The sequence below is a fragment of the Ascidiella aspersa genome, chromosome 1 (assembly GCF_963924565.1).
Source record: "Ascidiella aspersa chromosome 1, kaAscAspe10.2, whole genome shotgun sequence".
NCBI lineage: Eukaryota > Metazoa > Chordata > Ascidiacea > Phlebobranchia > Ascidiidae > Ascidiella > Ascidiella aspersa.
The window spans coordinates 20,367,304-20,384,285 of NC_139447.1; the positions used below are offsets into that span (position 1 = coordinate 20,367,304).

Here is a 16,982-nt window from a genome sequence, read left to right on the forward strand (position 1 = left end):
ACACCCGGGAAAAACGATCTCCGTTTAGTATTGCAGATGGCGAAAGACGTGCTTGTAATATAGCCTAGTCCCGTACATGGGATCTACCAAAATCAATCACACATATTTCACGGTCTTGGTTTAGTTTTTCGCCTGAAGTTAACGATTGCACACTAAGTGGTTTCGCAGCTGGTAGGATTGTCGATAACGCACGTGTTCGCTTTCCGTCTAAATGTTCGCTTTTGTTGGACGTTAATTGGCTGTTTCGGATGATTTTTTTTTCTTGTTTATGACGTCATTACCATCGCTATTTTATGACGTCAGACAAAAAACAACGGGGAATTCCCTAAGTTGAAAATTCGTACCCCCCCCCCCTTTTTTTTGAATTTCTGGATACGCCCCTGCTTGGGATTCTACTTTGAACATCCCTAATAGAAAGCCTTACTTCAATAAACATCAACTTGGATCGTTCTCTTTTAAAATATAGAGTGGGTGACCGCTAGGGAGGTTCAAAGTAGAATATCCGATTTTTAGACTTCAATTTTTTCCGTTTATTTCAGTATTTGCAACCGATATAATTTTTCCTCATGAGTCAAACCACAAAACAGGCTAGTTGTTTTTCTAACCTGGCTTGTATGAATATCCATATATTATTGACTGATTCGGTCAGTTTGTTGAAGACTTACAATGTACTATAATAAGCCATTATTATTGTTCAAACAACAAAATTCAGAAGGGGTAGATCATAGTGCTTTTACACATATGTGTATGTATGCATTTTATTTAATCTGGGATTTGTATCATATTTTTTGTTTTTATGTACTTATGCATTGCGGTTTACACAATGGCAGTTGACTAAAATGTTAATTGTTAACTATTTTAAAGATTATTATTTTTTATTACAATCAATATACATCACAGGTTAGCCAAAATTTGTTACGTTACAGCAGGGGTGTCCAACATAAGGCATGCATGCGCGACCTAATAAAAAATGGCATGCAAGCCCCCCCCCAAAAAAATACAGCCAATTGTCATTGTTTATTCAAAATACAAAGCAATCCCAGCAATTACGACAACAAGTTATAAGATAAAATTGGCACGTCGGCATGTTTGACTTGAACAACCCTAAACCAGGGGTTTCCACTGCAACCCTAGTTTAAACAGTTTAAATCATAATATTTCTTGTTGTCTGATTTGGCATGCTTTTGTTGGGATAATGCACATTTTAAACGTTTATTTTGCATTAGGTTTGCCATTAGAAATTGCCACTAAACGTTCAAGCCCTCTTTATGTCCCTGGCCACATATCGTTTTACGCCTTTCGCATTAGCATGTATTTAGACTGCATTTAATACAATTATATTAGACGCCTCCTGTAGTGTTCAGGCATCCGACAGGCCGTTAAGTAGAGGATCCAGCATTTTTGGCGCAACAAATTGGCGAGCATGCAGAAAAAATACGTTTTATGGATGTAACACTTATTTTGTATGGCTTACTTGTACCCCTTAAACTTGTTATGTGCATCCCGTTAAGAAAGCCCTGCTCTAAACCTAGTATTACATTATTTTAACTCTATTTACAAAAAAAGGTAAGAAACTGGTTACTAAAAAAAATATAACACACACAGGAAAAATAAACAGTACTTAATACAGTACTTAATAAGTTAATTCTTTAAACCAGGGCTTGGGAGCCACCGTAAAATAGCATTAGCTCCGGCTCCAGAGCCATCAGGCAATTATTAAATGGCTCCGGCTCCAGCTCCGACAAATTACAATTACAGGTCCAACAAATTACAATTACAGGTCACCCGTGTACAATTTAACACATTTTACACAACGACACAACAGTTATACCTATATTTTAAAAAATACCATTTATTTGAAAAGAAAAACAACATTAATATTGGCATTACACAAATCTATTTACAATACTTTCATCAAACCATAACATGCTACTGCATTTAACACGATCAAAACTGGCGAACACAACACAAATTACCCTCAATATATAGGATAAACATGTTTTTGCTCTGCCCTAGCAAGCGAAACCTTGTTTTGGCAGGCTGCAAACCTGCTTTGACCGGACGCCATATACCTGTTTTGACCCTTTAACGTCTTTGTTTGGTTACTTTTAACGTTAATAAGGTTTTATTTAGAATAACGTGACTTCTAATGTTAAATGCTCTGTTTAGCTAAATGACTGTCTACTCTCACAATAATACCAAACGAAAGCTGAATGTACAAATTATTGTATTCAGACAGGCAATAAAAATGGCTGACACAAACACGGACGGTATGTTAAGGCTAGATCGGCGGCAAGACGAACACGCAAACCCGTCGGTCACGCTAATCTGAAGGATGGTATTTACAAGGACGCTACGGCCATTGTAGGCTACGTCGCCATGTTGACATGACCGGCGATAGTTTAGAAATACAGTAATTAAAAGCCGGTAGTAAACACCAAAAAGCCTGGGGCGAATACTACTTTCACCATCTCCCGCGAGAAGCATTAAGAATTAAACTTGATTTGAATATTAGGTATATGAGATATAATTCACCTAAGTTAATTATGAAAGGGGCATTGTAAATTAATGATTGCATTAATGTTGCAATCCGCAACACACCCCGAACGCCAAATCTGTTTTTACAAGATATCCATACAAAGACGGAAAGTGCGTCCGCTTTCAGTGCACAACCAGTATAAACAATTCCTTTGCATGCTAACCGCAAAGCTAGGAAATTACGTCACAAAAAGGTGAGAAGTCATGTGACAAAAAACCGATAGCAATTTCGGAATGCAAAAATACTTTTAATACTTTTAAACTATCGCCATCCTACACCTATTTAACAATTTGTAATAATTCCTAATGATAATAAAAACTTTGAGATTATAGGCTTATGTCAATTAACCAATTTAGGTGGTTACTGTGTTGATAAACATGTAACATTGAATTATGTGTACTTGAGATCTTATTTTTTTATTTTTTTTTTTGACCTGCCCCGTCACACATTTTATGTTGCTCATGCGACCCGCATTAAAAAAATAATTGCCCACCCCTGGTCTACAGTTTGGGTTGTCTCTTGATCCCAAACTGTATGGGGTTTCTGCCGTTTTGGGTGTTTTGATCTTATTATGTTACAATTGCGGTGACTCATTGTTTTCTGTTAGTTTGAGGCACCTTGGGCAAGTGCAATCAACCTTCGAGCCTCCCTCTCCAGTTCCAGTTTGTCTGAATGGCAGAAGGTATAGATCCCGGTCACTGTAGGCGAGTGAACCCTTTGGGTCAACGACTTGGGTACTTGTCCTTACAAGCTGGGCTGTAGAAAGACCCAGCACCTTAGTTCAGTATTTTTGTTCTAATAATTTTTTTTTTAAACTCACATTTTTAGGTATCTACTGCAGAGTGGTTTGAACCCAGACCATCCGGCCACATGTTGTCAGCAACATCTTTATTTATTTATAATTATCTATGACCAAGAAAGATTATTTAATTTAGAATAATTTGTTGACCAACTTACTCTTTTCAACCCATTTAAAATACATTTCTATAGTTGTGCTGCAAAAAATGGTAAACCTTGTTAGTGCCGAAAATGAAAAAGTTTGTGCAGGACTGGACTAGACATAAACCGACGACTGGAAAGCATTGCTTTATAACCTTACCTATACATGTTATATAAGGGGTAAAACAAGAAAAAACGCATGTCAGTGAGCAGCTGAGCATACTAAGCATTTTGTTCTATTTAATTGAACATTTTTGACACTGTATCACAAAACTGTGCAATAATGTAAGGTCATCAATTTTGCTCATTTAGGATATGACCCTTTGTAGTACAGTGGGCTGCGTGCAACATTACATAATTTAGATATGTTGTTATATATATTTATTTATCATTGTTTGTTTTATTTTAAACATAACACAAAAGTCATTTTTTTAAGGTTATGTCCAGCACTTGCTGCTATATTCGAACATGGCCTAAGAAGGCCAGTTTTTCTCGGAAGTGTTTGCCATGCATGGCAATTCATTGAAGAAGCAGCTACACAAGAAATTGAAAAGGATTACGATTCAGTTTTTTCTAGACTGGTTTTGTGCAAAACTTTCAGGTTAGAAGTTTTTTTGTTTATACCATTATCACAAGATATTTATTTAGTTCCTGGTTGGCAGAGGAATCTTAGGAAAGTTTTTTGACAGTAAACTGTCTGGCAGTTTTACTACTTATCAAGCCTATAAATTAAAAGGGTAATGAACTACTATACATGCATTATGATACATCTTTGAAATGTTTATTACAAAGTCCACTTTTTCTGAGCTTATTGGCTACAGTCACCGAAACATAGCTATTCGTATTATTTTTTAGTCTGTAATAACCTAACTTGGTGATTGAATGACCTTAAAATATCAAATAATTAACTATTTGTGACAACCAAATTTTCTCTTTCTAAAAATTCACATAAAATAATTATTTGTTATTTTAAGTCATTGTACTTAGGGATGTTCAAAGTAGAATACCAAAGTATTCTAGAATAATAGGTTTTGAATCTAGAATAACGAATCGAGAATAGCGAATCCTAGTATATTTTTATTAAACCTTGATTTTGTTTGGGGAATGGATTAATCTAAATCTACCCCACAGGACAGGGCCCACAATCACAGCAATAAATCGCCCAAACAAATTGCTAACATGTGTACATTATAATAAAATATGTTTTACATTCTTAACAACTGTCATTTGAAGCAGTTGTGTAAACTGTAATACATGTCCACTGTCCAGGTTGTTGCCAAAACTTATATTTTTGCCAATAGTGAGTACAATGGAACACTGCACACAGAACTCTTTAGCAATTCGGTACAGTTTTTAGAAGCATTGTTGGGTCTTAGTGCTTATTTTTTGACTAATTGATCTGTTATGCAGTCAAATAATGTACTGCAAAGAATACAAAGTTACTATTGACATAACGAATACTTGACAATTTACGCTGTGCATAACTGCATAACCTCGCTGAATATTGGCCTAAAGTTGACCTTAAGTAACCCTATAGCGCACGCATTTTCTCGATGGCCAGCACGTGTTACTTTTGCAACTTAACGCATTTAGGGAAATTGCGAACTCCGCTTCGACATTACACGTTAGTCGCTCGCCCAATAACGCTCGATTGACACTTAATTATCAGACGAACGTTATCGCCAGACGCGAAGTAATTGGTCGCCCGAAAAAACGCTGACACTGCACTACCAGGTTACATTTAAAGCAAGCACTATAAATTGGTCGCCGCGGCGACAGGCCAACTTACCACACGCGTTTGTGCAATTATGCGCAACAATCCGCGGTAAAACATTAAATTATATCGGTTCCAATTACCCGAAATAAACGGCAGAATTGGATTCGAATCCAAGGATTCGATATTCCACTTTGAGCATCCCTAAATTTTGTACTCGACCTTTTTCTTCATGTGAAACCCTTTAACCTTTATTAAAAACTCAATTCCCCCCTAAGAAAAACAACACCTGTAAATTTGTCAATATACAAAGAGATTATATCACCTTTAAAAAACCTCGAGCCTTTTAGGCGGTATAATACCAAATTATTAGTAATAAACCTAACAAATGATACTTTAACGAAAATAATATAAGCTGTGGCAGCTAATAACCAAGAGCACACTTGGTTTAAATTGGTGTTAGTAAATATCATCTAGTTATACCCAATATACTTTGGATTTTTAACATTACGTCTACTACCTCTGGAAAGCACAAGAAAAAAAAGTATTTTCTGGTTACTCGATATAATGGAAATTTAAGCAAGATTTTAGGATAATTTCAAACAAGTTGTGTATTGACGTGACAGCTCTATATAATTTTAGTTCAGCTTAACGTCTTAGGTCAAGCAAAACAACATGTGCATAAAATTGCTGCGGATGACGCTTGGCCTATAAAATACCAAAACTCAAAAATATACTTTTTAAAACATTAATATGGCCACTGACGGTAAAAAAATGTGATTTCGAAATTCTCCCTGTTTGAGAACCTTATAGGCTAAGTAGACCTACAAACAATGTTTTGCTTACCTTCTAATTTACACCTATGCTCGCTATCGATTACTTTTATCGCAACACTTATGCAGTATTATCATTCAAGATGTTATAAGAAGCTGAGGCCAGATTTAAATATATTCCTGACTCATTCAGAAAGTTCCAGTTTGTATTTTATATTGCCACTGTTGTATTATTTTACTTTATACTTGATGCAAAAAGTCTTATGCACACGTTTTTTATTCCCCTTTTCTCAGGGAAGGTTAGGGCCGCTTCGAAAAGTGCATGAAGATATTCAAGATTAGTAAAACTATGATTGTTATAGTTTCAGGGTATTCATGGCGCCTTTAGGATAAAAAAGTCCCTTAAAACGCTGCTTACTAGATGCATAAGTACGACTCTTGCAAAGCGCAAAACAATTGCATTTACATAGTTAAATTACCTCTAAAAAATATATTGGGTACATCCTCTATGGTTTTTCAGAAGTGAAATTTGCACACTTATTGCAAGTGTAACTTGGTCAAATTCCAGGGCATTCTAACACCCTACCAGAAATCTAGGCCGTCTAAAAATGCTCTGCATACCCACGTCGACACCTATGCCTTCAACACACGTTGCGCTTACCCCAACCCCAGCAGGGTTGTATTGGCTGGCCCTCACATTGCTATACCTCAGTAACTCGATGGGTATAGCGCAGACAGGTAGTTCTTTATTTCTAATCCTTCTGCAGGCTACTATCTTACCTTAATTGGATAGAAATCCTGTATGAAGTAAAAATTATATTTACTTACCCAGGAATTTTTTTTTAGTTTACTACCACACAAATATTGTTGTACTATTATTAGATTTTTGTGATATTATTTGATGTTTTGTTATGGTGGAGAATATTTTTCATTGCACATTAAAAAACAATCACATTTTAATTTTTGCTTCATAAAACTTCTGTAAAGTGATTTTAGGATGTGGACACATCTATATTGTAGAATCTAGATGTATCCCCAATAGTTTATTTTTTACGTTCCAGATTGGATGAAGATGGCAAAGTTTTGACACCCGAGGAATTACTTTACAGGGTATAAAAACAACTATTATTTTATCCAATGTTTCCATAATTGAATGATATCAAGACACCAGGCAATTTAGCAGCCAGTCTAGAAAAATGCTACTTGGGTGATATTCAAACTCATCTCTCTAGGCTAGATAAACACAACAGTGATTACTATTTATTACTAAAAAAGTAGAATCATAATGTCAGTTATGATTGCAGCTGTTTCTTCATGACAATTAATTTCATTTGCAAAAAAATCACTTATAGCCATACCTGGTTGATTTGTTAAATGTTAAATATAGGTATTTTTGCAGTGCATTCAAGCAGTAAACATGTCACACAACAATGTTCATGCTCAAATGGATGTGAAATTTCGATCACTTATATGCCATGGCCTCAAGTAAGATACTTGTTATTATGGTTAGCCACCCATTTATAAACAAAGTTTTTTTTAGTGAGCAAGTTTTACATTTATGGTTTGAAGTATTGTGCTCATGCCTGCCAACTGTTGAAAAGTGGTATCATCCATGGTCATTTATTTTATCTCCTGGATGGGTGCAAATTAAATGTGAGCTAAGGTTGTTGTCAAAGTTCACTTTCTATCTACCCCCAGATTCTGAACTACCAACAACATTAGAGGTATGTACAGTGTTGTTGCCTTTTTATACCAAGTCAACAACTATTAAAGTAAATCACAAACTATTAAACCTACAATACAAAATTAAACCAAGAAAGCATTCTATTTTATGTATAAAAATTGTGGTTATAGGCAATTTTACAAATGTGTAATAAATAACATAAACAGTAGATAGACGTAAACTGATGTATCGTTTTATCTGACACCCCCAATAATAAGGGGCCGTACTGGATGATGAGTGTAATACAGTGAAACTGTATCGGATTCTGCATTTTGGCGTTGTGCAATTAGGAAATTGGAACTTAAATTCTGAGAATATGGAAAATCTCCTTAAAGAAATACATTCACATTTATTATTACTTCAAGAAAACACGGGCAGTATTTCACTCCGTTTTAAACTACAACATACATAACTTGGATAAATAGGTGTTAATCGTGGTATAATGGCCACGTGGCACAAGCAGCAAACATTGTTGTTAAATAGATATTTTGGCAGAACTTGTATTGTCCAGGGATTCCACACAGCGCTAAGCTGTGGATACACACATAGAAAAGGCGAAAGTTCAAAATTAGCAAAAGATATTGCTAAGTGTTATAACTGACCAGTAGGTCTGCAAGCCGGGGAGATTTACAATTATGTCTAACCAACGTAAAAAGCCTAAACCACTATATTTACCCTGTATAATAAACCCTTTCTGTATTTCAATTTAATACTGTATAATCCTTTTTTTTTCAAGTCGTCCGAAAGTCTTAAAGAAGGCGTCAGAGACATGCTGGTGAAACACCACCTCTTCAGTTGGGATTTATAGTGTACAATATATATATCTTTGTTGCATGCACCTTTTTTTATACCGCAACTTATAGTGGGCAATACATTTGTAACTAATGGCGAATTTTTTTTTTGAAAGCAGTTATTACCTTATTTGGGCCAAATTTATTCACTTTTTTAAAACCGTTTTGGATTTGGTTTGGTGAGATATATTGCATGTATTAAAAGTACAAACATTTAAATATTCTATAGCAGGATTTACCATTCCGGTAATATATCTAAGATTTGTGATTATTTTAGAGTACAGTGTCACAAAATAATATTGCGTTTTTCCTAAGAATAGTGCTGAATTTTACGTTGCGTGCCTAATTAGTCTTCAAAAACCTTAATCTACATCCATTTAAATATTTCTTTGCAATAGTCTTAGGGGTAAAAAAGTTCGCCGGAACGGGGTTCCGTTAAAACAAAATTATTTCCGAAATGGCGTGCCGGTAAAAAAAAACACTCCTTATCCTCGAGGCCGGGTTTAAAAGTTGTATTTTTTCCTGCTCTAACCATATAATTACAAAGCGTTGGTGCTTTTTATAAACGTAAATCTAAATGTGCTTTTTGGTATTGTATTTTTGAACTAATATTTTTACAGCCGTGGTTATCAACCAGGAGCAAGGACCCCAACGGGTTAGAAATAATGCATGGTGCTCAGTGCATTGGAAGTTCATGGGGGTACCACAGGTCTACAGCGTGGTAGCGCGTGCATTGTCATAAAGTAAACTTTTCAGTTTGAACAACATCTAGGGCTTCCGGTTGACGTTGTACATTTGTATGCTAATGTCCGGGCTGATTGTGTACATTTAGACATACGGTTTTTTTTAAAAAAAATAATTTAAAGAAGATTAAGCATATACCCATTTTTTGCGTGATGATTATGAAAATGAATGTGCAACCCATTAACGTTGTTGTGAGTTACCATTTTGTCAATTTATTATGTGTATTGTTTATTTTAGTATATTACCGTTTTTGTAGTGCAATAGTGTAGTTTTCAAAGATTTATTGTTGCGAGGTAAATAAAAGCCCATTTTTAAAAAGTCTGTTTTTAATTGTAACTTGATTTATTTTTAAAGATATTTAAAAGCAAGAGCGGCTTATAAGGCTTTAGTTTCAACTAACTGGGGTAAAGTTGAGAACCCCGGGATGATACTAAAATATGGAAATACAAAAAAAATCGCAAGTTTTTTGTCAGCAAAACTTTAGTATAGTTGGTTTGAAATTATTTTCGATTTCTGACGTTAAGAAGACCTGGGCAAACTACGTCCCGCGGCTAATTTTCAATGAAACTATTTTCGGCAAAAATAAGCCTTGACATTTTTTATTGATTTCAGAATATTTTATTGAATACATTACTCTCGTAAGGCATCCTCACCTATCCTTTCTAACAGTTTTTTCGAATTGAATCTAAACCAGGAGACAGCTGACTCGATGAACCTTACGGTCTTTCGCTGTCTCTTGGGAATGTCAAATATTGCTAAACGTAAAGCCTGCCGTGCGTTTCCATTCGCCATAGAATAAGTTCAGTCATACAACCAACTAAAAGATGTGACTGTATCAACCTGTTTGTAAGAAAAATTGCAAATGCAGTAAAACCATCACTAAACGTAAAAAAAACATTCGAATTAAAACAATTTTTTTTTTAATTGATTACAAAAATGAAGCTGTATGTTGAAAGCTATTAAATATAGGAAATTATTGAAAACAGAGTCAAGGTAAAGAATGAGAATAATGTGCCGACTAATTCACGTAAGTTCGCACTTGTCCCGTTATTTTAGAATTTTCGTTTAACACAACAAATTCCTTCTAAACTTCTGTAAAATTTGTTTAAATTTAAACTGATAGTTTTAAAGTTAGTTGTTTAAGCAGGTGAAGTTAAATGTGTTTTAATCCTTGTGGTATAGGCTACATTAATCAATGTAATTGTAAAACAACGGATGCTTCCTGTCCCATCATGTGAATCACACTATCCCATCATTAGAAAATTTATCCAAGGCTGGACATAGCAACGTTTTTTTTATAAGCGATTACGGTATTAAAAAAATTAAAAAGCTAGAGGCAAAGCTATTCGTGTTTAAGCGTTTTGGAAGGAGGTATTAAGTAGGCATGGTATTAGGCTACTGTCACAAATTTAGTTATTGTAGGCCTTTATCGGACGCATTTTTAGCACAGTTTGTAATCTCGTTGTAACGCGGCCTGTATTGGAAGTGGCTAGGTTCCTAGCTGCGCCACACGCTGCCTCTGCTTTCAAGGTTTAATATCAATCGTGATCGAAGTTTCCACGGAAAACGTAAAGCCTCAAACGAATTACTTTATTTTCAGTGAAGTAATCACCAACAGTTTCAAAACCGTGACATATAGCCCACAGTGGCAGCGTAATAAGCTGTGAAAACATAATTAGCACAACGCAACACTATGACGTCACAATGCACAATTCAACTCACCAAAAACGTGGAAGGAAAATAACGAAACAGTAAAGAGTTTGGTCAACAAAACTTCAAACTGGAAATAAATCACAAATTCAGTTTAACTAAGTCACTTATGTAGCAACCAAGAATTAGTAAAAATGCAAACTATCTTACCGAGTTATCGACAGTTTCAGGCATAACAGTTAACTGCATTTACAGCCACAATTTACATATTGTACATCTGCAGTATACAAATACAGATACTTAAATAAACTTATCTTGATGGTTTACTTTTACTTAAACACCTTTAGGTATACATTTACCAGTCAACAACAAGCAAAATAACTTTTAACGAATTCAACTGAAACAGCCTACAAAAATGACGAAACGAAATGATATGGTATCACGAAGCGCAACCATGCGTCACATGTAATATTAAAACAATAGGGGAGCGTGGAGAAATTATTACACTCGTGGTTAGAGACAAGCTGCAGCCTTATGTGAGCACTTGGTGTGCATGGGTTTGCATTATATTGATTATCGCTCTGTACAATAAATGTCTTGCTCGAGACAGCAACTATAAATTATCGTACAATTTAACAAATTGAAAAAGGGTACCATAACGGGAACCTTCCCCAATATTTAGGTTACAGAGTCCTTAATGTGAAACGACAATTACTGTAGCCTCACTGATCAGGGTTGTCAAGAAAAAATGCCTTTGTTACAACTACGTCTTCGTGTTCATGGCCATTCTTTAAGCTTTTAGAAGTCCCTGTGTCAAACTATTGATGTCATGCTATAGTTTTCGTTGTCTTTTCGCTACAATTGCTCGTGCCTAACATGTAAAGCAAAAAAGTTCGTATATTGTTACTATTTGAAAACTATTTAATGAAACATACACACACATACGTGTGTTAACAACTGAGATCTAGCCCTTCTGTAGCTGCTTTTAGACCAGGGGTGTCCAACTCAAACATGCCGGCGCGCCACTTTTTATGCTATAACTTCTTCCCTTGCCAAAGTTTAGTAATATAATTCTTTCTAATAATAAAAGCGTTTTTTTACAAATAATAAAACTTAGCAGACTGACTTTTGCTTTTTGTCTCTTCACACCAAACTTTATAGTTATGTGAATGCTAGTGTAGAGAATCGACGCATGTCTGTTTGTGCTTGTAATTATAGCGTGTTCGCCTGGTAAAGTGTTAAATATTTCACCTAGATACTCATTTCCTTTCGTGGCCGTTCTGGCAAATCTAGCCGACATTCGACTCAGCTAATCTCCATCGCAGTCGCTCTTGTGCTATATAGTGTCACGCTGCTGTTGGATTAAACACTACAGTCAACTGATGCATGCCTTACTTGCGAGACCCGTTTTTACTGCGCTGTAAGCTCTTTTATTGAAAGCGAGCTATGCTAAATTATGTGAATGTACAATAAATCTATAAGCGACCTGACAGCATGCACTTTGAAATGCTATGACAGTTTGTTTAGTTTCGATTTAGTGGAGTTCAGATAGCACGGTGGTCATGTCTAACCTGTTGAAATATACATTGGTGACCCCGACGTGATATGGACACGCAATTAAACCCTTCTGATTTAAATTTTACGCATACTGTCAGGTTGCATAGAAAGTATGTATTCATTTGGTTTGCTAGCGCAGTTTCTCGCTTGTAAGTATTTTTAAGCTACGCCGATCAGTTATGATTTGTTGAAACGTTTGTTAACAAGTTTATGCCAGCCTTATTGCTTGTCAATTTGATATTTGATTAGCCGTAATGCAGAAAAAAATCGTTTGACGCTTTAAATTAGTGGTTACGCAAGACTGTTATAGTTATTGTTGCGAAATTATGGCCCTTTTTTGGTAAAGTTTTTAAGGTGAAAATATTACGATCGAGGTTGACTGCGAACACCTCTCGTGATATCTAATCTCAAAACCAATAAACGGATAGATTCTATCTCAACCAGCACTTACAGAAGTCGTTACTTCTAAAGTGTCAAAGCCACTGCGGCTACTGTCTCTGGTCACGTGTTATGGTGATTGATGTTTTATATCTCACCCAAAATAAACTGATCACTTTGTCTGAAATTCCTGCGTCACTTAACCGTTATGATTTATAGAAGGAAAACAGAGCAGAAGGCCAAACCTTGTTGCCAATTCCCAACATAACGTGAGATTTATCTCATTTGTGACTGCAAGCGAGCATGCTCTGGGTATTATAAGCCCATGATTTTTAAGGCCTTTGATGCCTCATTTACCTTTCAGACGGTGTGAAATAACCGTCATATAGCCCACATGAAGTTACTAGCATGCAGAGAGTAACTTTCTAGAATAACCTTTTGCGCCAAGGTTATTATCTCTGCTTTAGGGAACCCATCTAATGTGGACTAGGCGATGTAATTTGTTTTCGCGTTTTTGAGATTAGCACCTTACCCCCTTTTAATTGGTATTCTAGAGCAAAAGACTCTAAGCAACTAACTTCAGTTTTGCGACTTGAAATTCGAACTGCGTTTTAAGACGATAAGTTTCTGCATTATAGGCTATTCAAAAGTGTTTTGCATTGTTGTTTATTGTGCCTTTTAAGTACAATTTCAGACTTGCATCGTGTCGTACGATCAGCTACCCCTGGAATTGTCCGTTTGCCGCCAAGACAAGGAATTCATGAACATTTTTCGCTCTATTGAACACCACGATTTCCAATACGTGCTGGATCGATATTGCACAAATGTCACACATTCTGCGTTTGCTGGTCGACTCGTGATCGGATCCTGGGAAGATTTTAAAGAATAAGGGCGGCCCAACGAACTGCTCGAGACCTTTTTTGTTTTCCAGGGAGGAAGAAAATGATGTAGAGAATCGACGCATGTCTGTTTGTGCTTGTAATTATAGCGTGTTTGCCTGGTAAAGTGTTAAATATTTCACCTAGATACTCATTTCCTTTCGTGGCCGTTCTGGCAAATCTAGCCGACATTCGACTCAGCTAATCTCCATCGCAGTCGCTATTGTGCTATATAGTGTCACGCTGCTGTTGGATTAAACACTACAGTCAACTGATGCATGCCTTACTTGCGAGACCCGTTTTTACTGCGCTGTAAGATCTTTTATTGAAAGCGAGCTATGCTAAATTATGTGAATGTACAATAAATCTATAAGCGACCTGACAGTATGCACTTTGAAATGCTATGACAGTTTGTTTAGTTTCGATTTAGTGGAGTTCAGATAGCACGGTGGTCATATCTAACCTGTTGAAATATACACTAGCCTCCACTACAATATAATGTTATAGTATTAGAAGTAATTGTTAGTTGTCGTGATTGCAGTGATTTACTGTATAAAAATAAGGTATTTTTTTACAATTGGCTAAATAGCAAATAAGTAATTTAGGGGCACATGCGTGCCATTTTTTATTTGGTCGCGTTCCACATTTGGCACGCGTGCCGCTTGTTGGACACCCCTGTTTTAGACCAACGATTACGGCTTACGTATAATTAATACACCGAAAGAGGTCCCGGCTTGACCGGAGTTCGTGAGTTCAAACCTCACTGCAGGCTAGTCGCTTTTCTAGCCTGCCCTGCGTGCATCATTGATCGACAGATTCGGTGAGTCTGCAATGGCTTTCGGTGTTCTATTTGATAACTATTTAGAACTGTCAGTTGTGCCATTATGTACATTTAAAGTTTGGAATCCAACCACAACTAAACCTTTTTCTTTAATTTATTAATTTGGGTGTGCATATGATGTGCACCTGTCCTGGGAATAGGCTGTAATGACGTTACTATGCAATTACGGTTTAGAATTTAGATGAATTACTACCGAAAACTGTAATATGAGTTGGTTGGAACATATTATCTGAATATGTACTAAATCTTTTACAAAAGTTCTGTATAATACATCTAACAGACGACGTTAGTGATTGAAAGCCTACCTACATGCCACAGTACCTTCCTTGCCGAATTAAGTACCTTCATCATAACTAAAACATAGCTGCCAGCAGTAACATGCGGTGAAGTTCCTAGATGGTGAGGCACTATATTTTTTTAAGTCACGTTTACAATAATTTTTCTTTAACTACAAAAACGGTATAGTAGCCTACTAATAAAGAAAAGAAAAAATAGCAGCATGTATTAAAAAATTAATTTGCGAGTTTTTTTTTTTGGTTAAGTCGTCTGATGCAAACCTTCAAACTTTAACTTTGGATTGAAAGTTTATTTTTTTAAAATCTCTTAGCGTTGATACTAAATCTTCCTCCATTTTAGATAAATTTGATAAAAAACAATCCTTTACAATGCAAGAAGTGACTGTACGTACACGTAACCTACTATGCGGGCATTCAAGCTGGACGAAGAATGATTTCATAGCTGCGACGTCACAGTTGAGGCATGCCTGCCTAAATCATAGCTAAAGAGTTCATCATAATTTATAGGCGATTTTTAGAAAAAAAGGCACGCATAATGCAGTGTATGGAACTTTTGAGATCTAAAGAGAGACACAGCTTGGCATTGCCTCTCTTCGCTTATTTTAACGATTTTGGCCTCGTGAACGCTCGATATGAATAACGCAATTACAGAAATAGAAAAAATAAAGCACGCTTCGGGTATAGAAACGTAACATTTGTGGGAGAGGGAGTACGCCACAGCAATTCACACACATTAAAGCACCTAAAAACCTGCAATATTTACTACTTTAGCAAATAATATTTATTCTGTAATAAACATCTCTTTGATATAACTTTTGCTTTGGCAGGTGAGGTGCCTCACTTGCCTCCCCTGACTGCCAGGATTGTCTGATCATGTAATTACTTTCAGCCTTTTTAATAATTTAAAAAATTGTGCTGACAGATAAAACAACTTTTCAGGCCATTTTTTCCTGGCTTTCCGGTCGCTATAATGGGGAGTCTCCTTTAACTCGAATATAAGTTTTCTGCATTTAAGTAATACCGGTATATTAAAAAGTTTACATTTTCGTATTTCCAATTTATTCCACAACTGAAGTTATTTTTTGCTGGTTTTATGTGTTTTTACTTTAGTAGTTCATCATTGCACATTTCCGGGTAAAATCGTTACCTGAGTGGAATGAAAACAAACAAACAAACAAATACTGCTTTCCTCGTCAGCCGTTTGCCGGTAAATCACTTTTACGGAGATTTGTGATAGTTCGGGATGAATAACCTAGCTGCATAAAGCGGTAAGCCTCATCCACCATTGAATTCGTGGTCATCCACTGGACGACTTCAAGGTCGAAGAAGTGAAGTTATATGTCGGCCTAAAGCGATGCAAACTAGTCGGATCGGGTGATCTAGGCCAGGGCTTCCCAAACTTTTTCGCTCGCGACCCCTTTTAATCTCCTAAAATTTTTCGCGACCCTTCACGGTTAAAATGATAAACAGTGCGAAATATGCATTTGTGATAATTATTGAAAGGCAGAAACTGAAAACAAGCTACAGATGCTCAAAGCTTACTACATTACGATTACACGATGGTAGCTTAATTATTGCAAACAAAACAAAAAAACAAACATAATAATTCAATGTGATGGGTGCGACTGCTTTCTGCTACAAAGCAAATCCAGCCTTGGCTCAATGTTTGTTAATGCTGGCCTCAAGGCGGTTTCAATGTTACTCAAGCTGGAACGGTATTTTGTTTTGATTGCTGTGAATGTTGAAAACGCTGACTCGCACAGATACGTCGAGACAAACGGTAGGAGTGCGGTTACTGCTGAGTCAGATAATGATGGATATTCCGCTTTAACGCTAAGCCAAAAAGTGTGAAGCTTTTTTCCAGAAAATTCAAGCCGCAACTTCGAGTCAGAAGATAGATCAGCAAGCTCTTCCTGAGATTTAAGAGTGAGGTGCTCGGTGTTACTGCAATAACCACGAATCAAAAACTGGCATATTAGAACCGAATCGTTCTCAAATATATAGCACAAAATGCAATTCAATTTAGCTAAGTCATCACGCTAACAATTCTATTTCTGGCCAAGTTGGAAATTTAGAAACACAAAAAAGTCCATCAGTCGTTCAAAGACCTGCAGACTAGGCCAGCAGGAATTTTCTAAGATAAACAGTACACAGGTCCA

General features: G+C 36.2%; 1 protein-coding gene across 1 annotated transcript in view; it reads left to right on the forward strand.

The window, feature by feature from the left end:
* LOC146168216 (small G protein signaling modulator 3 homolog) overlaps nucleotides 1-9,052 on the forward strand; it is a 50,096-nt gene extending 41,044 nt beyond the window's left edge. Inside the window, exons 16-20 of the mRNA XM_083389296.1 lie at nucleotides 3,915-4,079; nucleotides 7,027-7,075; nucleotides 7,365-7,450; nucleotides 7,506-7,689; nucleotides 8,425-9,052. Of these exons, the coding sequence (XP_083245422.1) occupies nucleotides 3,915-4,079; nucleotides 7,027-7,075; nucleotides 7,365-7,450; nucleotides 7,506-7,689; nucleotides 8,425-8,496 (556 nt within the window). The 3' untranslated portion in view covers nucleotides 8,497-9,052. The remainder of the gene's footprint in view (nucleotides 1-3,914; nucleotides 4,080-7,026; nucleotides 7,076-7,364; nucleotides 7,451-7,505; nucleotides 7,690-8,424) is intronic.
* The last annotated feature ends 7,930 nt before the right edge of the window (nucleotides 9,053-16,982 follow it).